Source organism: Podarcis raffonei, chromosome 9 (assembly GCF_027172205.1).
Source record: "Podarcis raffonei isolate rPodRaf1 chromosome 9, rPodRaf1.pri, whole genome shotgun sequence".
Lineage (NCBI taxonomy): Eukaryota > Metazoa > Chordata > Lepidosauria > Squamata > Lacertidae > Podarcis > Podarcis raffonei.
This window is the reverse complement of record NC_070610.1, coordinates 29480924-29503839: the sequence shown is the minus strand read 5'-3', so window position 1 is coordinate 29503839 and position 22916 is coordinate 29480924. Positions and strand designations below refer to the sequence as shown.

The 22916-nt window shown below is 44.8% G+C and overlaps 1 protein-coding gene across 1 annotated transcript; it reads left to right on the top strand.

Annotated features, from left to right (window-relative positions):
• Nucleotides 1-7395: 7395 nt before the first annotated feature.
• Nucleotides 7396-22709, top strand: LOC128420684 (cytochrome P450 4V2-like). Its single transcript, XM_053402414.1, has 11 exons — nucleotides 7396-7763; nucleotides 11168-11280; nucleotides 13702-13787; nucleotides 14300-14490; nucleotides 15536-15605; nucleotides 16136-16262; nucleotides 16470-16661; nucleotides 18563-18665; nucleotides 19857-19991; nucleotides 20101-20280; nucleotides 22166-22709. The coding sequence occupies exons 1-11, from the start codon at nucleotides 7553-7555 to the stop codon at nucleotides 22336-22338; spliced, it is 1581 nt and encodes a 526-aa protein (XP_053258389.1). The 5' UTR covers nucleotides 7396-7552; the 3' UTR covers nucleotides 22339-22709.
• The last annotated feature ends 207 nt before the right edge of the window (nucleotides 22710-22916 follow it).

Genomic DNA, 22916 nt, shown 5'->3' with positions numbered 1-22916 from the left:
TGCATGGCATAACACAAAAGGTGAGATAGTACAGTCATTACTAGTTCTCTGACTGACCCAACCAAAAACCTCAGGTTTACCATGGCAAGTCAGCTATAACCTGCTGCTCCTGATCTTGGAGATGCAGCTGTTGAAAGCACAAGAACTCTGCTTTCCCCAATGTCAATTCTCAACTGAAGCCTAGGCTGCTAGCCTGTACCCATTTAGCTGAGAATAAGCCCCATTAAACACAAAGAGACTTCTGAAGTAGACATGTATACCACAGTTCTGTAAGATAACTATATGGTAAATTCTTAATGAGTGCCTGGACATCGGCTGCTGCATGACAGGAGACGTACCTAAGCATTTGCACATTACACATTTCGCATTTGTCATTCTGGCACTTGCTGTGTAATAGTACGGTATTTGCAGAGGTTATTGCAGAAAATAACTTCTAGGTCATCTCAGATGAACCCACCACAAGAACAATTCATTCTGGTTGCCAGAAAGGAAGGAAGGGCAAACTACAGAAATAATAAGGAAATAATTATTTACTAAAATAATTTTAGAAAATAAAGAGAGCAGCAGCAGAAAAAGTGCACTAAAGGGGAGCAGAAAGCAACCGATGGAACATGATATGCTGGTGATCTTCAAGCACAGATAAAGAGGTACCAATTGCAACTAGTAGGAATGAGTGTGCTGCTGCTAAAATAGACCATGGCATACTTTAAAAAAAAATGTAAAGCCAAATGATTTGCAATATGAATAAGAGACTGGGTTTTAAATGAAATGTTTAAAGTATGCTTACACTGCCTTTGAAAAAGAAGATCCTGGGAGTAATAACTTTTTAATTAGAAAAGGATCTAGGCTGCTACTTAGCTAATACAAATATTGAGTGTTTATCTTGGATTATGGCAAATTAAGGCCAAACCAGGTATGTTAGACATTTATTATGATGTTGTGCATGCCTCTTCAATTAGTTTTTCTGTTTAGTTTCGAGTTGCGTAATTGAAGCATTTCTAAATAGTTATTTGGAGAGTTGTCCTTAATCTCCTTCTATTTTACTTCTAGAGTATTAGAAATTGTTGGGACACAACAAAGAAAGAAAGGTTTGCCTAGTTTGTCTAGCTTCTGTACTATCTCCCCCTTCTAAGGAAATAAAAAAAATGTCCATTTTTCTATACATTTGATTTTAAACAATACTTATTTTCTCATAAGCTTATACATTGTAGCTACATCCCACCCCAAAAAGATATTCAGACAAGGGTGGAGGGGTTCCTCTCATAGGTTGAGATGCACATTCTAGCTGCAGTTAATACAGATGTAGAAGGGACTATTTTATTATCCACATTTCCTTCCAATTACTTTAAAAGAAGATTTAACTGATTATTTTAGGAATTTCACAACCAGTAATTTGTTTACTATTATCTAAAACATGACTGCATAAACATTTTGCGGCATTTCAAAAAGATTTGGTATCTTCAAATGTTTAACAGGGTAAGTAGACTGACCATTCGTGGTGTCCTGCCTCCCACTCTTGGACCAAAGACCCGAGTTCTCGGCTTGGGAAATTCCCCAAGTTTATTTTATAATTCAGAATGTGATTATTTCATCAGTTCAGGGTACAGGTTACAAAGTTCAACAGGTACATTGGCAGAGACTAGAATACATAGACAGGCATAACGTGTCCCAGAACTTGATGTGCCTCCCCTGCTCTACTTTTACAGGTGCTAAGTGGGTACATAGAATTGTAGAGTTGGAAGAAACACAGAGGATTAGGGCTTTTTTTTTTAAGGATAGAACATGCCAGAACTGAGTTCCAGCACCTCTCAGGTTGGTGCCATTGCCTTTATAAGAGAACAAGGGAGGCATTAATTGTGACTTCTAGCACCTCTTTTTCTACTGCCGAGAATCATTTAATCCAGCCTCTGCAATGACAGCTCCAGCCCTGCCCTAGATGGTGTCACAGCACGCATGCCACATGGCAGCAGAAACTGGGGGTGATACAATCTTTATAGCTATGCTATGTTAATTTTAACACACACACACAGGCAGAGAGAAACTTGACCTTGATTGAGGCCTAAACAAATACAGTGGTACCTCAGGTTACATACGCTTCAGGTTGCACACTCCGCTAACCCAGAAATAGTGTTTCAGGTTAAGAACTTTGCTTCAGGATGAGAACAGAAATCGTGCTCTGGCGGCGCGGCGGCAGCGGGAGGCCCCATTAGCTAAAGTGGTGCTTCAGGTTAAGAACAGTTTCAGGTTAAGAACAGACCTCCGGAACAAATTAAGTACTTAACCCGAGGTACCACTGTAGTTCGAACTTACTGATACATTCTTGTTCAGCAAGTTCACACCACAGGTTTTTTCCTGGGAGTTATCTTTTTGTAGAATGTGGCTTTCATGTAGGAAACAGAGTGTACTGAAAAACAGGAACATTCAACCACTGGTTTCTGAATGCTACCATTTTTGACATGTTTTCTGTGCATTTATTATTTTTGCATAGAGACTGATGTTTGCTTGGCAGATGTTGTTTTCGAGGATGAGCAGGTGAAATAATTCCTGAAAGTGTGGCTTCATTTGTGTGCTTGCATGATGGAGCTAGCATCTGATTCCTGGTGCAGGAATTAATCACCAGGTTTATATCGCTATTGAAATCTCAACAATCTGGATGCACAGCTGTTTTAAATTAGTGAACTGCATGTGAGGACAAATTTATCACCTGAGTCCCATGCCAGGGTGTATACTTGTCTAGGATTAACGATATATAACCTTGTGACCTCCAAATATTTTGGATTACAACTCCCATCATTTCTGACCCAATGTTGGGCGCGTTGGGTGGGGTTAATGGGAGTTGTGGTTCAAAACAGCAAGGTTGGGGCAGGCTGTGCTAGGCTGTGTGTGGGTATCAGTCTGTAGTCAGCTGCACCTATCAGTTTGGCTTTGTTGATCTCTTTCATTACTTCACTGGCTGGTTTGAAGAACACATACAACAAATAGTTTCGGTGTGAGGCTCCTGTCCAAAGAATAAGGGCAAATGCAACTGCATCATAGGACTTAGCCATTCTGTTGTGAGTTATGGGTGGTCGCTGGAGCTGTGGAGTTGTGCACACTGTTTTCCAGTATAAGATGGTGATTAAGAGGTCGTTGTGTGGTTGCACAGTAGTACCCAGAAAGTGAACCAGACACTTAGACTGATCTAGGTGCAAGCAGTCAAGTCCTAGTGGAATTTCTCAAGATCCTCTTTCATATATGCAGTGTACAAAAACACACCTTAGCGGGTCAAGGAAAGGACTGGAATGCTGGATCTAAAACATTTTAGCTGGAAGAAAGCATTTAACTAATGAAAAGTTGATGAAACCTCAACAGGTTGCATTCAGCAGAAGTCAGCAGAAGAAGGGCCATCCAGGAAGCTTATAGGTTTCTCTCTCTGTCTACTCTTTCTCATGCAGATAAAGCAAACTGACCTACACCCTGACATCTCCAGCTGTTGGGCTGCATAATGTCAATATTTACTATGTAACGCATTGGCTTTTACAGGTCACGGATAGTGATTTGGCAAACTTTGCTTGCTTGCTCTGGTTTCTTCCCTGGGTGTTTCCAGTGCATCCACTTCTAACACAGGGATTGCCAAAGTTTGGGTGTTCAGGGAAGAACCGGCCCGCCAATGGGGTGGGGTGAAGCATCAGTCTCAAGTAGTGGAAGCACAAGAGGCGGTGCCTCCCCCCTTGCTTCCGCTGCCTTGCAGAGTATTCTACCCTCTCAATAAGGGTGGACAGAGAAGATGAGTAGGGACACCTTAAGGAATCCCCTGGCTCTTGCCAATATCAGTGAGATCTGGGGCATTCTTGCACACAGTGTTTCTATTCATCTTCCCATGGGCAGACAAGACAAGAAGAAATGCATGCAATTTGGCAAGAGCCAGGGCATTCCAGTGATGGTGGCAGTGCGGTGGCATGGCAACAGTGGAAGTTGGTAAGGAGCAGGAAGTCATACCGTAATTCCTGTTTCTCCACCTAAGGAGAAACTGCTTTGGATAAAGGTGTGGCAGTAGCCAATCAACAAGACATTGTGCAAAGTATAATTAATACTAATCCTTTCACTGTAATGCAGGTTGGTCAGTATTTTTATTTCAATCTTAATTGTTGAGAAATTGAGGTAAAGATCACAAACAATCCATTAAATGGATTCCAGAGCATGATGTGTGTAACCAAGAGTTGCTGACACTGAGCAGGACTCTAATCCAACCCCCAGACTGTCTCCCCACTTTTGACCCAGCTAGCTCCACCCATTGGCTGGTCAGCTCCTCAGCTACCATAGGAATGGTAGGCTTCGGAGGGCACTGCTGGTTCTCCCTTCCTCTCTGAGATGCCTGGGAGTGCTGGGATGGGTTACTCATCTGAGTCACTACCCAGTCTGCCTCCGCTCCCCACCTTGGAGTCATCTTCCTCTTCTGACCATGCATGCCACTCCTGCGCTGTCCTAGTTGGTGCCACAGCACCCATGACACAGCAGCTGAAAATGGGGATAATACCATCTTATGACTACCCAATGTAACTTTTAATACATGAAGAGGGAGAGAGAAGGATTGAATGGGTTCAGAAGGATGGATGTATCCAAGAGTTCCTGGAACTGGGCACACTCTGCTGGCTTTTTGGATCTAGGGTGAAGGTTACAATCTGTCCCAACTGTTTACATATGTAGATATTTCTAAGCTGCACTGCAGTGTTTTGAGCCCCATGAAACCTTTGGACAGATGAGATTTCTTAACTATGATCATAAGAACATTGCCATGTTTTCTTTCACAAAGGTCAAGTTCTGTCCAGTTATGTTTGTTGAATACCAAGGCACTGTGAAATGTCTTAAGAGACAGCAGACTAGCAGACAGCACTCATATGTTAAAGAATTATTTTAATCACTCTTGAGGTCTCAAGAATTTCCAGTACAGTATAAAGAAATGTACACTCTTCATTTCCCCCCCCCCCAATCCTGCCACTGCAAATCCTCCTAAATATTGCCAAGCTTTATTATCTTGTAGGGGTGTGTAACCCCTCCAGTTCAGGGACCTGATACAGCCCCCCTTAAGCAAATTTTCTGGACTCCCACTGCTTTTTGTAGCAGCAGCAAAAGGACAATACTTTGGTGGTGATGCACAGTCCAGCACCCTGATGGGAATACATATCACCTCCTCCCTGGTCATCAGATCAATCATGTGATGAGCAGAGGAATGATTCCCCCCCTCCCCTGGTGCTGTCCACAGAAGAGAAAGCTGCTTACTTCTGTTTCTGTCCCCACTCTCTCTGTGGGTGGCATGCAGCCCTTGAAGGCTGAGGCCAAGTGTGAACGTGGCCATTGGCAAAAGCAAGGTTAGCGACCCCTTCACTTAGGAAGTCAGAGAATGCCAGAAATAATTAATGAGAGGCTGCCTATTTTCCTTTTTGTGGTGGTGGTGGTTTTTTGTTGTTGTTTAGTCGTGTCCAACCCTTCATGACCCCATGGACCAGAGCACGCCAGGCACTCCTGTCTTCCACTGCTTCCCGCAGTTTGGTCAAACTCATGCTGGTAGCTTCAAGAACACTGTCCAACCATCTCGCCCTCTGCGCCTTGTGCCATCCATCTTTCCCAACATCAGGGTCTTTTCCAGGGAGTCTTCTCTTCTCATGAGGTGGCCAAGGTATTGGAGCCTCAGCTTCACGATCTGTCCTTCCAGTGAGCACTCAGGGCTGATTTCCTTAAGAATGGAGAGGTTTGATCTTCTTGCAGTCCATGGGACTCTCAAGAGTCTCCTCCAGCACCATAATTCAAAAGCATCAATTCTTCCGCGATCAGCCAGTGGTGGTTTAGGCTAGCAGTTTAAATGGTTCCTTTGCACGGTTGTTTGCATTGCTGATTCAAAGCCAAAGCTTGCACTCCAGCTGGCTGAAAGAAGAAAGCATGTCTGAGTTTAACCGAGGGGACTCCCAGGAAGCTCATGCTCCCTCTACAGTGTATTGTGCTCCTTACGGCTGCCTTGAGGACCTTGATGATGAAAGCATCCACATTTCCTACCACGCCACAAGCGACCAGGTCTTTAAGAAGAGCCTGCTGGTCCAGGCCAATGATGACTCACCCTGTCCAGCATCCTGAATGAATTTGCCTAATTTGCTGTCCAGGTTGGTGGTCAGCCATGGTTGCTGCGGGAGCCAATTCCGCAATTCTGTCTCCTTCGAAGACAGAGGTCCTTTGGCTGGGTCAGGACGATATGGGATGGGGGGGGGGCAACTCCCATCTCTTGTGGGGGTGCAATTAGTGCCAGCACAATCCGTTAAGAGTTTGGGTGTAATCTTCGACACCTCCCTCTCCATGGAGGCACAGATTGCAGCTATAACAAAGGCAGCATTTTTTCATCTCCACCAAGCTAAGCAGTTGGCTCCTTACCTCTCTCGCCCTGACCTAGCCACTGTGATCCACGCGACGGTCACCTCCAGACTGGATTATTGTAACTCGCTCAACATGGGGCTGCCCTTGAGACTGACCCAGAAACTCCAGCGGGTGCAGAATGCCGCGGCGAGACTCCTTACGGGGTCCTCGCTGCGAGATCACATTCACCCGGTGCTATACCAGCTGCACTGGCTCCCGGTAGAGTACAGGATCAGGTTTAAGGTGCTGGTTTTAACCTTTAAAGCCCTATACGGCTTAGGACCCTCGTACCTACGTGACCGCCTCTCCTGGTATGTCCCACAGAGGAACTTGCGGTCTTCAAACAAAAACATCTTGGAGGTCCCAGGCCACAGAGAGGTTAGGCTGGCCTCAACCAGAGCCAGGGCTTTTTTGGCTGCGGCCCCGATCTGGTGGAATGCTCTGTCACAAGAGACTAGGGCCCTGCAGGACTTGACATCTTTCTGCAGGGCCTGCAAGACAGAGCTGTTCCACCAGGCCTTTGGTCAGGGCACAGCTTGACTCCCTCCTTTGGCAATCTTCACAGAACTCTAGCCCAATGGTTGCCATCAATTTGATTGGAATTAATTTTATAATGAAATGATTTTAGAATGTTGTATTATTTTATTTTTGTTAGCCACCCTGAGCCCGGCTTTGGCTGGGGAGGGCGGGATATAAATAATTTATTATTATTATTATTATTATTATTATTATTATTATTATTATTATTATTAGTGAGGAAATGTTTTCCTTCTCTGGTCCTAAATCCTCCCAACATGCAGCTTCGTTGGATGTCCACGAGTTCTAGTGTTATATAAAAGAGGAAGTAAAACTTCTCTCTCTCTCCATTTCCTCATCCTGGCGTGACTTCAGGCCTCCCCCCCAGGTCGCCTCTTGCTCGCGTTTTCGCTTGGCTACCGAGCCCCAAGGCGGCAACCCTTCTCCACCGCCGTGACTCTCTTCCTCCCCGCCCCCGCCTGCCCTCTTTGACTAGAGGCGGAGGCCATCCCGCCCCGCGTCTCCCTCCCGTGACCTCCTTCTTCCCTCTCGCAGTCCTGCCCCTCGCCGGCTCCGCCTCTCGCCCCGGGGCTTCTTTTCTCAGCAAAACGTCCCGCTTCCCGGAGCAGAGCGACGCCGTCCGCGCTCGGCGACGATGGACTTTTGGGCGATGGCTCCGGAAGGCGAGCGGCTCTTTTCCTGGGCGCTTGCCCTGCTCGCCGCGCTCGCCACGCTGCTGTCTGTCTGGGTCGCCCGCTTGGTGTTCGATCATTACTGGAAATACAAGGAGCTGAAGCCCATCCCGGGGATCAGTCCCTGGTACCCGCTGCTGGGCAATGCGCTGCTCTTTGAACGCGGTGGGGAAGGTAAAGGCCGACGGGGGGGGGGGGGCGGGAAGCGGCTGCAAAGCTTGGCAAGAGTTTTCCGAGGGGGAAAACGAAAGTAGCCTGGTTTCTCAAGGTTTGGAAAGAAGTGTCTGTCGATCGTGACTTGTATACTAAAAGCGGCGAACAATACACAAGGGAGCGGCGCTTCCTAGGATAGGCACAGAAAAGATACAGGCACTGTATCTTTCCTTGTAGCTCTTAATTTCAGTAAGGTGAGATGTTCTTGTTGGAGGTGTGGCTGAGATGCAGCCATCCATCTTTTTACTGCAAATGTGTGAGTTTATGCTTTCCCGGAAAAGGCTGGTTTTTACTTTAATGTTCTTTAAACTTCTCTCATGTATTCCTCGCTGCACTTGTGAACAGGGGTGCCAACTTGAATAAAATATTGGGAGGGCCCAGGTAAGCCCAGCCTTACATAATCGATCAAAAGATAAGGCGTGCACGCATGATTCAAATGGCAATGCCCACCAACTTGGGGGGGTGCCCCCTCTAATAATTTATTGGGGGTATCCTAATAAGTCTCCGGGCTTCTCTTCCAAAACTAGGCAGGGAGGATGAGGATAAGGGGAAAAGTAGAGGGAGTTTCCTCTGCCTGTCATTGGCTCTGACTCCCACTACATTTGGGTTCCCCGCCTTCTGCCCCACCAGCCCCAGTGAGAACTAACCTAGTGCACTGGCTGTCTGTTAACTGTGTATTGGAACGCATCTTTCTTAGAGGCCTCTCAGGCATTGTTCTTGAACAGAGAATTGCAACAGGAGAAGAAAGTGCATGGAGTTTGGCCTCACCATCCTGGATTAGAACATCACCAGCACTCCACGCCACATGCTTGAAGTGGTAGGTGATTTTGTTTGCCTGGGTTCCACCATAAGAAGCAACCTCTCCACTGACCATGAGCTGGACAAGCATATTGGCAAGGCAGCTATGTCAACGGCACACCTCTCCCAAAGGTTACTGGAGAATGTGATACTAATGTCTACGACCAATATGAAGGTCTACCAGGCTTGCCTGTTGAGCACACTGCTTTATGGAAGGGAGTCGTCGGCAGCTTACAGCTGCCAGGAGTGATGCCTCAATGCCTTCCACATGCGCTGCATCAGGAATATTTTGGGAGTCACATGGCAGGACAGCATCTCAAACAAAGATGTGCTCTCCCAAGCCGACGTTCCAGCATGTTTGCACTCCTGTCTCTGTCTACTTGGTCATGTCCACAGAATGGAAGATGGCAGGACTCCCAAGAATGTGCTCTACAGGCACCCAGCCCATTGGCAGACCAAATCTGTGTTACAAAGATATCTACAAACGTGACGTGAAGACTGGCAGCATCAACCCCATTGTGTGGGGATCTCTTGTAGATGATTGCAATGTCTGGAGACAGGCAGTCAGGTCATGCATCCACAGCAGTGACCAGAGGAGGAATGACTGCTGGGAGGAGTGCAGAGAGGAGAAATACCATGGTGCACCTGTAGCAGCAAAACCAGATGCCTTCATCTATCTTGCCTGCAATAAAACATGTCCCTCCTGTATTGGTCTCTACAACCACAGCAGGTGCTGTAATTCTCCAACTGTTTGACTTTACGCCCGAAGGCACACTCTTCCATTGTCTCCCAAGACAGACAGATGCCAGGAGAGAGAGAAAGTATCATCAACATCCCCCTGTGTACTGGCCCCAATGAAAATGGGGCTGCTGCATTCAACTTCCCCTCTTATGTTTTGGTCTCATTTACTGTACCTCAGCATTCTTGCACCTTGGTTTTCCTGAATTGAGTGGATGTGTCTTAAAGGACGTTCTCAGTACAGTGAGTTGAACGCATTTAAAATGTTCCCTATGGTAAGGAACCTGCATTCCTGAAGTCTTATTATTATTATTATTATTTGAGAAGGTCAGGGATGTTGTGGACAAGGCTGGTGCATAGAAAGGGGCATTGGGAAAGGGAGCTGATATGTATATAGCTTCAAACCCCCTATTCATGTTGAGATCCCTTCTTCAAACATAGAACCTGCAAAGGGCTTAGGAGCAAGTTCAACTGAATGCTGTTTTACTTAAAAGTAAGCATTGCAGTTTCTAAAATAGTTACATGAAATCTCCCAGGTGAATCAAAGTGTTTCCAAACAAAGTGTGTTAAGAGCATGTTACATAAAGTAGCTACATTAAGAGCAGGAAATCAAATACTTTAAGTATCTATCTTGGGAATTGAGTAAATTGGTATGGTTAGAATTTTTTAGAAGTATTATTATCCAACTCTCAAAAAAGGTGTTCTTTTATACATTCTTTGCCTCCTGAGCAATTCTGCAGTGCTGAATATTCTGCCTACCGTAGTAGACATATTTTTTTTGACAACTACCAAACTTAGAAATGTGAGCTGCTGCTGTTCTTCTATGTATACAAAATGTGGCATTCTTTTGTCACATTTGCCACAATGTATGAATTCTTTTTCCAGCCTAGGAAAATGTCATTTAATTGTTTGGTTGCTGAATCTGAAGAGAACTCACTGGGCCCAGTCTTGATGGTCCACCAGTCAAAATCCCCCTCTCCACTTACCCAACCAGAGTGCCAGCTGTTGCATTTGGGCCTGAAACTTTGTTTTGCAACACCCACATTCTGTGAAATAAATTATCTGCTGCTTGCATAAACAGAAAACATTGATCATGTAAAACACCACACAATGAAGGGGTTTCAGCCTCTGTTTCAACTGAATCACCTTTAGCAAAATCGTTTACAAGCATGGCTATTACTCCATTATAGGATGGGGACTGTATTTGCAGAGGTGCAGATGTATCTTCTTCTATCATGGCTGGATCAGCTGGCCAGTTATATAGACTTTCATTAGAAGAATATATGACAGGACCTCTTTGCTGGGCTACAAGATCTCCTGCCTCATCTATTGCACTCACGTCATTTTAAAGGACTAAGGGTGTCTGTTCTATTCAGGACAGTTCTATTACTTCTTGAGCCACCTGATTTGCTGTTGCTTCTGGGTCCCTTTCTCCAATTACATGGTCACAAGGATCAAATGTGGATTATTTTATGTGCTGTGCCAGAGTGGGGCCCACTACCCACTAACAATGGGGAGCCTCTATATGGAATCACCCATGAAGAGGGGTTATTTATATGGTTAAGATGAGTTGTAAGCAAATGTAAATGTGCTCTTATACTTTCTGATGTTTACCAGAACTGATTGAGCCTGCTACATCAATTTAAACTTGATGTGAAAGTGGGAGGTTGGAATGAGTCCCTTGTCTCTTGCAATCTGAATTTAGGAAGAGGGGCCTCCTGCTATGTTTGCTTAGAGTAGGTGCTATTCTCATGAGAACAAGTAGCATAGAGGTGGGATATTGAATTTCCTATTTTCATACCTGATGCATTTCCTTCCTCCCAACCCAGCTTTCTTTAAACAGTTGATCGATTACACTGCGTTGTTATGGAATACCCCACTACTACAGCTCTGGGTAGGACCACTGCCCTTTATTATCTTATATCATCCAGAAACCGTAGAGGTGAGTCTCTCATTCTTAGTCTTTACTACAGCTTTGAAGAACTCTTACCCACCAAAGGCCACATTCCCTTGGGAATAATCTGCCAAGGGGTGCATGCATGCCTGTGGGGGGTGGGGCTGAAGCGGATGGTGAATAGGGCCAAAGTGGGAGCAGAGACACCCCATTCTCTCATGTACCATCCATTCACACGCATTGCACAAGCATGTACCTTGGCCATCCGTCCTCTATTCTCGCATATGCTTCTCACTCCATCCTTCTACTCTCTTGTTAATTTGCATATTCTCTCTCTCTCTCTCTCTCTCTCTCTCTCTCTCTCTCTTTGCCCCTCTTCTCCCCATGGGGCAATTGGACTTAGGAAAACAAGTTTCCCTTAGTCCCCGATTCCCTCCCCCCCCCGAAGGTTTGTTTTCCTTGGGTGTATGTGTGTAATTTCACCCCCCCAAAGGGTAGGGGAAGGATGCATGGGGAGCGTTAACTCTTTCCTCCACAGCTACTGCACCTCTCTGAAAATTGCCTTCCACACTGCAATCAGGCTTAGAAAAAATTGTTTGGTGTGGATGGGAGGTAGCCCTCCCAGGCCTAATTCCATCATTGGGACAGGATGTGGATCACAATATGTGATCCTGCTGCATGGTGCTTTTATTCTAGAAAAAAATAGGTGCCGGTACTCACCATGAAGTTGTTACAGTAAGTGTCACACTTATTAACAGCAACGACAAAGAGGTGACAGTGCTGCTTACCCTTGAGTAAAGGTAAAGGGACCCCCAACCATTAGGTCCAGTCGTGGCCGACTCTGGGGTCGCGGCGCTCATCTTGCTTTATTGGCAGAGGGAGCCGGCGTACAGCTTCCGGGTCATGTGGCCAGCATGACTAAGCCGCTTCTAGCGAACCAGAGTAGTGCACGGAAACGGCGTTTACCTTCCCATCTGGTACCTATTTATCTACTTGCACTTTGATGTGCTTTTGAACTGCTAGGTTGGCAGGAGCAGGGACCAAGCAACGGGAGCTCACCCTGTCGTGGGGATTCAAACCGCCGACCTTCTGATCGGCAAGTCCTAGGCTCTGTGGTTTAACCCACAGCGCCACCCATGTCCCTCTTACCCTTGAATACCTCCTGTAAAAAAAGAGGAATGCTGCTGCACCTTTGAAATAAACCACCCCCTTCATAAAGCAGTCTGAATGAGAACTCAGTTAGCTGCCTTTCATTGGAGAAGATAACCTAAAAACTCTGTTCGTCTTCCAAGGCGGGTTTGCTCAGCATGTCCCCATGAAGATAAACGTAACCCAACAGCCATAGCTTTGCCATTCTACCAGGTGCTTTATATACCTCTCCCTCTTTTACTCAGAAATAAGTTCCATTGTTTCTAATGGAGCTTGCTCAGTAGTGGGTATCTGTTTAGGTTCATCCGCTGTCCTATGCACACTTACCTGGGAGAAAGCTTGAATGGACCCTTTGGAACTTACTTCTGAAAAGACTCAGATGCAATTGCATATTAAAGGCACCAGTCCTCTGCATTCTTACCTGGGAGTAAGTCCTGTGGAAGCTGCTAGGACTTAATTCTTAATAAATATAATCAGTGTTGCTGGATCCAGTCTTGGATCCTGCTAAATTGGAAGTACTTCTGCAACCCAAGAACAGGAGTGAGATAAATTGCTTATGTAAAGCTTGAGCTGTACAAAACCTTGAACTTCATTTTGTACTGTCAGCGTGAGGATTGTTTTTAATGCAGATATTCTGTTAATGATCCACTAGTCTGAAAACATCAGCAGAGTGCTGTTATCTTTGTTCAGTTGTTGTTGTTTTAAGTAAATCCTATTATAGTGATATGCATTTTCCATTATATCTGTTTGGATGTATTTTTTTACATGTGGAGGTGGAGGGTTTTTTCCTTGGCAGGATTTTGACAATGGCAGCTGCTAAAGGGATTAAAAAGAATTCCACCTGCCAGATTCAAGGAATGACTGGGTGTAAGGTTTCTACCACTTATGCTGGACAAAAGGATTGTCTGTGGGCAGATACTGTTGAACTATTAGAGTGGGATTAAACTAGGCAGGGCAGGCTGGTTTTGATTTCCTGAGAGGAAGATTAGAATTCTAGAAGCTGCTAAGAGTGTTTTATGGGTGGTGTAAGACAACAGCCCATTCTAGAAGGATTTTATCTGTCCAGCGACAGGTTTAAAGTGTGAAGTTAAGAAGGATCTTAAATACTTCATTACCAATCTGATGTCAGGACCTACCACACCGTCACCATCAAGCTCTGGAATCTAAAGAGAAAGCAAAGGAGCTGCTAAGACTGCTAAATCAACAGCTGTCACTTTGAACTCAACTAGAATATATTTTAGATAGCGAAGGCAGCATTGAACTGATAGCATTGGAGGGCAAAGTCAAGAATTTACGTTTTTTAATCTCTTCTGTTGGCAGGTTGTATTGAGTAGCTCTAAGCATATTACAAAATCCGATCCTTACAAGTTTCTGCATCCTTGGCTGGGCACAGGGCTTCTAACGAGGTAAGGAAAATACACCCCTGGAACATGGGTGCGCAGTGTACCCCTTTGTTGCACCCCTTCGAACACAGTGTAGCTGGTGTGTCCAATACTGGTTGAGCTGTTAGTCCTCCTCAACACATTCTAGTTCCAACTCCACGTGTCCACCTCCTCATGCCCTATTGAATATGTGAAAAGGGCTCCTCCTCGTTCACAAAGGGATTCACTGCAGATGGGAGGCCCCTTTCAGATGCTGTGCTGAATATGGACTTTGGAGACGGGGCTTCGGCTGCAGTCCTGCTCCATTTTCCTCTTGTTTAGTAACTGTGCTAACTCATTTTAACAAAATGTTGTTTTTTTTAGGGTGGGGAGGATGGCCAGCTGGGGGCAAGGAGGAATAGAGTGAACTGAAGCACTGCGTGCTGCAATGTTTTGTTCCAGTTCCTGCTTGAAGGCATTAATGCATTTTGAGACTTGTGTGCATTTTGAGACTTGTTTGTGTAGAGAAAAATAATATTTAAGTTTCTGTTTTGCAGCACTGGGGGCAAATGGCGGTCCCGAAGGAAAATGTTAACGCCCACCTTCCATTTCACCATTTTAGAAGATTTCCTTGAAGTGATGAATGAACAAGCCAATATCCTTGTTCAGAAACTTGAAACACATGTGGACAAAGAGCCGTTTGATTGCTTTTTCTACATCACATTGTGTGCCCTTGATGTAATCTGTGGTAAGTGCTGTGGTTGCTGTCAAAGTGTTGCAATAAATGAGGTTTACATTCCTGCTCATTTTCTGGAAGAATTGAGCAGAAGTGTTGCTTTCCAGTGTTAATAGCTTGTTATTCATTTAAATGCAGATTCAGTGATCCACGGTAGAGAACACCAGTGGTTTTGAACCTGTGTGCCATGGCACCCCGGGGTGCCTTGAATGATGGTCAGGGGTACTGCAGGCAACACTGGCCTCCGTCCATCTTTTCTTCCCCTCTGATGCCCTCTCACGTCTCTGCCTCCCAAAGGCTTGTGTGGCTGTTGGTTACAGCAGCCCTGGCTACAAGTTCCCCAGGCAAATGGTGCCTCTGGGGCTGCCCAGGGATACTTCCCAGGCCCCTGTGGGGCAGTGTGACAAGGCACCTCTCTTTGGAATGGGGTGGGGGGCAGCTCAGAGACCAGGGGCGGCAGCTGCAGGAGGGGAGAGAGAAGGCTGAGGGAACATTCCACAAGGGAGGGTGTTTGAAAAAGCGTGAGAAGCTGCCAGCTCTGCAAGCAAGGGGTCACATAACTGGGCTCCTGAACCCCACAGGGATGCCACAGAAAGAATGTAGTTGGTCAAGGGAGCTGTGGACTCAAAAAGGTTGGAAACCTCTGATCTACACTGATAGAGAAGGGAAATAATTCATTGTCAAATTGTAATCAAATTGAATCACTGTTGATTTGTAGTCAGTGTGAATGCAGGTCAGGACTGGGACACAAGAACACATACTATGGAACCAAAAGGGAATCCCAGGAGACAATGACCACAGGTGTAGTATTAGTACAGTATTACTACAATTTGACCATATGGCTCAGTGCTTTGCATGCAGGGCACCTTGGGTTCATATCCTGGCATCCCCAGATGAGTCTAGGAAATACTTCTCTCTGAAACCTGGGAAGTCAGTGTAGACAGCATTGAGCTCGATGGGCCAGTGTGTGACTCAAAGTAAGGTCTCCCTTTTATGTCCTGTTCTTGGTTTGTAGGAGCATGATTCTTTGATTGAGTTCTTTCTCTCCTGTTCCTAGAAACGGCTATGGGCAAGAACATAGGAGCACAACACAATAAGGATTCCGAGTATGTCCGAGCTGTCTACAGGTAGGTGTCAATGTGATCTCCTTTCTAGAAGCAGGGATGGTGAACCAGTGGCCTGTCAGAAATCAGAGATGCTGGTAGCTGGAGTCGAACAGCATCAGGAGGGCCACAGGTTCCCCATCTCTGCAGCAGAGCCTTAATCCATAAAAACTTTTACTGGGGGCTACACAGAGAAAAAGTCTTTTTCCTCTACCATGCAGATAGCCTTCTGCACGATAAATTTCCAAAGGCCTGCTTTGTGTGATCTTCCTCCCTGCCCCTCATTGGAGCTGAATAGCACAATTCAGGGCCTCTATGTGGGTTGAATGCTCACATAGAAGCTGCATTCACACTGCATCTTTGCAGTGGAGGAGCAGGGCACTGCTGTGGCTGTATGTCCCAAACTGGGCTCTGTTTTACATGTGAATCACTTTTCTCTGCATCTCTACATGTCACTCTGATTTGCTCAGCCTACTAGCAAAAAATTGGGCTCTTTCATGCACTTTATGGTACTTTCCTAGAAATATATCCAGCATTGTTGCTTGTTACCCTAGGATGAGCGATCTGATTCACCACAGACAGAAGTCTCCCTGGCTCTGGCCTAACCTTCTATACCTCATGTTCCAAGAAGGGAGAGAACATTACAGGAGCCTAAAGATACTTCACACCTTTACCGATAATGTAAGCTGCTATATTTTCCTTACTATTGCCTGTAGTATGTTTGATTCCCTTCATTCATTCATCCATCTATCGCAGTTTAACAGTGCACTGACCCAGCGCATCACTTATTTCAGGGGACAACCGTCGCATTATTTGGCATTGCAGGGAGTGCACACATTGGATTATGCAACCTGAAAAATAAACAGCTTTTTTGTTTGGCTATCTAAGGTTATTGCAGAAAAAGCTCGTGAATTAAAAAACCAGGAGCGACATAAAAGCAATGCTGTCAGCAACGGTGATCAAAGCAAGCGCAAAGTCAGGAGAGCTTTTCTCGATATGCTTCTGAATGCCACCGATGACGATGGGAAGAAGTTGAGCTACCTGGACATCCGAGAGGAAGTGGATACATTCATGTTTGAGGTATAGAATGCCCAGTGCTGGTTTAGGTTGCAGAACTCTTCCCATTTACCCAAGAGTAAACCCCATAGAGCTCAATGAACCTTGTATGAGGATTGCACTGTAAGTGACTTCCAGAACTCGGGAAATCTCCGGTTTGAATCTCTTTCCTAGCTGGATGTAGACAACTCAGTCTCATTTAGGCCAGTAACTACAGTATAGGGATAATAATTCTGACCACAGGTGGTCATTTCAAGCAGAAATGAGGACCTTCAAGCTCCTGGGCCAAATCTTGTCCATGTAGACCCCTCTGTCAGGGGTTCATGACACTCTCCAAACAATGCCCCTCACCAGTCCTGCTTTGTACCCTCTTGCAGTATTTTTGTGGATGCCAGGGTAGTTGGGGCTTACAAGAGCAATTTTTTCTAGCTCTCACTCCCAGTTGTGGAACTCTATCCACTAGGAGTATTTCATAGAATCATAGAGTTGGAATAGACCACAAGGGCCATCGAGTCCAACCCCCTGCCAAGCAGGAAACACCATCAGAGCACTCCTGACATATGGTTGTCAAGCCTCTGCTTAAAGACCTCCAAAGAAGGAGACTCCACCACACTCCTTGGCAGCAAATTCCACTGTCGAACAGCTCTTACTGTCAGGAAGTTCTTCCTAATGTTTAGGTGGAATCTTCTTTCTTGTAGTTTGGATCCATTGCTCCGTGTCCGCTTCTCTGGAGCAGCAGAAAACAACCTTTCTCTCTCCTCTATATGACATCCTTTTATATATTTGAACATGGCTATCATATCACCCCTTAACCTCCTCTTCTCCAGGCTAAACATGCCCAGCTCCCTTAGCCATTCCTCATAAGGCATCGTTTCCAGGCCTTTGACCATTTTGGTTGCCCTCCTCTGGACACGTTCCAGTTTGTCAGTGTCCTTCTTGAACTGTGGTGCCCAGAACTGGACACAGTACTTGTTCATGCCTCTTCGACTATTTTGTACGGAGGACTTTCTGTTGATTTTGGTATGGCTGGTTGACTTCTTCATCTCCCCCTACACCCACCCTTCACTGTAAAGTCCCAGGGCAGTATATATCTAAAAAGGGATAATACAGCACATTACAGCAAATAAACCAACCCCATCCCATGCAACACAATAGATACATATAAACAAACCAGTTTATATGTATACCAGTTGGAATGTAGGGGAGTCCTGATGATAATAGCTCATCAGCTGAATGTCCAAGGCAAGAGGTGCATCTTCAGTGGCTACCTCACATGGAACCATCTGATGTACCTCTGCAGAGAGAGTTTTGGGGCCATGACAGAGGAGGTTCTCCTATGCTGCTTCTGGGCTTTGTTTTGTTTTCTGGCTTGTAATTCTTTTATGTGTTCTGATTGTTTTTTGAGTGTTAGCTATGTTGAGGACTAATTTTTTAAGTGGAAGGACAGGATATAAATAAAATTAGGTGACACCCTAGAAGCAAAGTTGCAGTGTATGTGTTGTTGTTGTTGTTGTTGTTGTTGTTGTATTAGCCAATCTGACTGGGTTGCCCCAGCCATTCTAGGCGGCTCCCAACAAAATATTAAAAACACAATAAAACATATCTAGATAGGCATGTCAACCATTCTGAGAAGACCTTTTCAGATATGGGAATGACTTAGGAGTGTCAGTCTGCCTTTGGCACTTGCATAGTGACCAGAGCTGGAAGAATCCCTGGCATCTGCTGTTGCCTATACACATAATTTTTTGAAATATTCATTCTTGTGTATGTGGCTGGTGCCTTAGAAGTTTAGATTTGTGCAAAACCAAAGGTTGTGGGTGCTAGAGGATTTGAAATATTTTGTTCAGGTACTGGAAAGGGCCAGCAGCTGAGATTTCTTTTTGTGTGTGTGATAAAACATTAGACATTTAATTCTTTCTTCCAAGGGTCATGATACTACCGCTGCTGCCATGAATTGGTGCATTTACTTGCTTGGGTGTGATCCAGAAGTCCAAAGAAAAGTTCACCGTGAACTGGATGAAATTTTTGGTGAGTTTTCCTTTCCTCTGGGTGTGAACCTGGGCAAATGTGGTATACAGGTGTTTATCTAAGTAAATGCTCATAAATGTCGCATAATTCCTCTAACACAGAGATGGGGAACCTCTGGGCCACAAGTACAGATCCCAGTTTGGCCCATGAAGCTGTTTTCACCAAACCACACCCACCTGCCCCACACCTGATGTCCTTTGTGACTTTGAGACTGGAGCAGAGGTGGATGTGGTTACAAGAGGACAATTGGCATCTTAAAGGGTGAATGACCACTGGGATTAACTGTCCTAAGGCGTTCCCAAGCATGCAAGGGGTTTCTCCATCGGTGGCCGTCAGCTGAACAACAATGTCTGCTGAGGAAAAAAGTCTGGTTGCAAAGGTGGTTTGGATCCAAAGCACATTTGCAAGTAGACCTCAAAGGGGATTCTTTTAACTGCCATTGCAGTTGATTGCAGGTTACAGCACGCCCTTGTGAATTCTGAAAGGTGGGCAGCACCACCCAAATTGACCAGTGGTGAGGTGGTGAGAAGATTAAGGGTCTGGCCCCCTGGTTGGATCCAGTTCCCCATCCCTGTTCTAAATCAGGTCGGGAAACTATGGTCCTGCAGACTTTCCTAGAACTCCACTTCCCTTTACCCTCAGCCAGAAGGTCCAGTGCTTAGGCCCATGTCCACTCCAGCTCCAAACATTACACTTTTTAGGTATTGGCTGCACTGTCTTGGCCTGCACATCAAAGGCTCCCAGATAACATTCTGCAGGTTCAATCTTTGACGCATTGCATCCTGTCACTTCACTAGACAATGATGCTGCACTGCTTTAACTCTCTTAAAAGGGAACACCTAGGAAAGAATTGCAGCTTAAAACAAAAATATGGTTTTTATTTTGCTGGCTAAGGAGAGTTATGAACGCTTGGAAGTGCTGTCCCCTAGTGGCCACAGAGGCTAGCAATGCCTTCTTGCTGACAAAAAAGCTATTCTGGAGTCAGGAGCCAGACCTCATGCTTTTTTGTGCTGTGGTCTTTGCAGCTCTAGTGTGGTCAGACCTCATGCCAGCAAAAAGGAAGCCCTGATGAGCTGGTTCTAAGCATAAGCACAGAAATGATTTATGGCGGTTAGTGGGTTAGACCCCACAATGCCTCCTGCTTCACCATAAATTAAAATAGGTGTCAGAATAACACATGTTTATTCTCAGGGGACTCCGATCGTTATGTTACCATGGACGATTTGAAGCAACTACGGTATCTGGATTATGTTATTAAAGAAGCTCTTCGCCTCTTTCCTTCCGTTCCATTTTTTGCCCGTACACTGAGTGAGGAATGTTATATAAGTAAGTAATTCAGGTTGGTTAATGCTTTGATGCACTGTGGCTATAAGCTTAGTACTATTGGGGTGGTTCTGGAAGAAGAGATTAACAAAAATCTCTTCTTCTTTGGCAGGAGGGTTTAAGGCACCAAAAGGGGTTGATGTCATAATTGTGCCCTATGCACTGCATAGAGACCCTGAAGTCTTCCCAGACCCTGAGGAATTCAGACCTGAGCGATTTTTCCCTGAGAACACAGCTGGGAGGCACCCATATGCATATGTACCTTTCTCTGCTGGGCCCAGGAATTGTATTGGTATGTATGAGAATAAAGAAAATCTCTATCTCTTCAGAACTCCAGAGCACAGTATGCTTCCATTACTGATCTTTCAAAGGGAGATTTTTGTCATAGTACAGTGGTACCTCAGGTTACAGACGCTTCAGGTTACAGATGCTTCAGGTTACAGACTCCGCTAACCCGGAAGTGGTACCTTGGGTTAAGAAGAGTTTCAGGTTAAGAACGGACCTCCAGAATGAATTAAGTTCTTAACCTGAGATACCACTGTACTTAGAGCAAGGCCTACAAATGTATTGTTGTTGTCAGGACTGGCCCTAGCTTTAGGCAACCTGAGGTAATTGCCTCAGGCAGACAGTGCTAGAGGATGGCAAATCGGTGCCCTTTGACCAGCTGTGGTCCTGCTATTGCCCAGTGAGGCCTTCCACCTTCTCCATTGCTCTAGAAAGGAAAAGGGGGCATGAATTTGACCAAACTGCGGGAGGCAGTGGAAGACAGGAGTGCCTGGCATGCTCTGGTCCATGGGGTCACGAAGAGTTGGACATGACTAAATGACTAAACAACAACAACAACGAGTCAGTAGCAGAAGCTGTCTAAAGGGGATGATTATCCAACAGCAAAGCTGAAAGATTATGCAATCTACTAAAGCCCCAGCAACACTGCACATCTAAAGCAATATTACACCATCTTAAACGGTGATGGCTTCTCCCAAAGAATCCTGGGAGCTGTACTTTGTTAAGGGGTCTAAGAGTTGTTACGAAACTTCTATTTCCATCAGAGAGCTATAGTTCCAAGTTCCCTAGGCAGAACGACAGATTGTCAAACCACTCTTGAGAACAGTAAGTGACTGAAGTGAATGCACCTGAGTTTAAGTTATATGAATGGAGATTATGTCTATCCATAAGGAAGACCAGTAAGAGCTGTTTGGCAGTGGAACAGACTCCCCACAAGAGGGAGTGGAACCTTCTTCCTTGGAGTTTTGTTTTTTAGCAGAGATTGGATGGCCTTCTGTCATGGATGCTTTAGTTGACATCCCTGCATTGCTGGGGGTTGGACTCGATGACCGTCAGGGTCCCTTCCAACTCTACAATTCTATGATTTTATGATGCTGAACCTCTTCAAGCATTTCACACACTCCTTCCAGTGGCTTTATATACATCGCCCCTCCCGCCCATACTACCTTCTTGGTAATTTTGAGTAAACATCTGAATAATAATAGAATAGTGTTTAATAATTCTTAAATGAATTTGACAGCCTGACCTCAGCGTCATGTGGCAACAACAACAACAACAACAACAATAATAATAATTTTATTTATACCTGGCCCACCCTGGGCGGCTTCCAACAGAATATTAAAAATGTGCTAAAACATCATAATAAATACATATTATTGCTCTAGTTAACTCTATCTTGTCTTCACTTTCCAATGTATAGCACAGTTGTACCTGGATCTAAAAGTTATTTCTACACTATTAATCCACCCCTTCCAGTTCTTCACTCATTCCCGCCAGTGGCTGTAAATCCGTCACCATCTGTATAAGTATAGAAAAGTGTTCAATTATTTTTTATGAACCTGAGAATCTGACCTCAGTGTCACATGGCTCATACTGAATAATAAAAAATATGTACAGTATTACAGTGGTACCTCGGGTTAAGAACTTAATTCGTTCTGGAGGTCCGTTCTTAACCTGAAACTCTTCTGAGACACCACTTTAGCTAATGGGGCCTCCTGCTGCCACTGTGCTGCCGCTGCGCAATTTCTCTTCTCATCTTGAAGCAAAGTTCTTAACCTGAGGTACTATTTATGGGTTAGCGGAGTCTGTAACCTGAAGTGGCTGTAACCTGAGGTACCAATGTACTGCTCTGGTTAATTGTATCTTGTCATTGCTTTCCAACCCCTCTGCAGGTCAGCGCTTTGCACAGATGGAAGAAAAGGCTATTTTAGCCACCATTCTACGGCGCTTTTGTGTTAAAAGTACGCAGCAACGTGATCAACTCGGCCCTGTAGGAGAACTGATTCTTCGTCCAAATAAAGGCATCTGGATTCAGTTGAAAAGGAGATCGTCTTCTAGCTCTTAAAATAAGAAACACTGCATTTGGACTACCTTAAGAAGAAACACTTGATTTTCACAGTAGGACATTTCAGACTGCCCAGCCCTACTAGGACTTCTTTTTGTTAACCAAAATTGTGCTGTTGCCTTTAAAAAGTCAGCAGCTGCAATCCAGAAGCTGATGCTTCTTCAGTTGATGGGATATTCCAAATGACTTGGTAATTCTTAGGCTTCGACCTAGGTTGCACTAGCTGATTTTTCTTATCCTAAAGAAAATGAGCAATTTGTTTTATTCTTTAAAACTCCTTTATTCATTATTTATGCACATAAGTAGGGAAATATAGATACTGAAGTATTTTAAGGATGTATGACTATAATAATAAAAAGTATGAATGAAATCACACCTGAGCACCAGAGCAATCTTTTCTTATTGGCTATCATAGACCAAGATGGGATTAGGACCACCTAGTACTCAAAGGCTTCACAGAAACATTTAACTAAAGAAGCTCAAGATTTGACATTAGTGAAAAACTATCAACTTATTTATTTATTGAACAGTGATTATAAGTTATTAATTTTGTCCAAAATATTAAGAACAATTTTACA

Excerpts from the sequence above, each read along its gene's own strand:
- LOC128420684 (XM_053402414.1), top strand. The coding sequence starts at position 7,553 with ATGGACTTTTGGGCGATGGCTCCGGAAGGCGAGCGGCTCTTTTCCTGG. Across the intron at positions 13,788-14,299 it reads GGCACAGGGCTTCTAACGAG|CACTGGGGGCAAATGGCGGT; the intron begins GTAAGGAAAATA and ends TCTGTTTTGCAG. Across the intron at positions 16,263-16,469 it reads TTCACACCTTTACCGATAAT|GTTATTGCAGAAAAAGCTCG; the intron begins GTAAGCTGCTAT and ends TGGCTATCTAAG.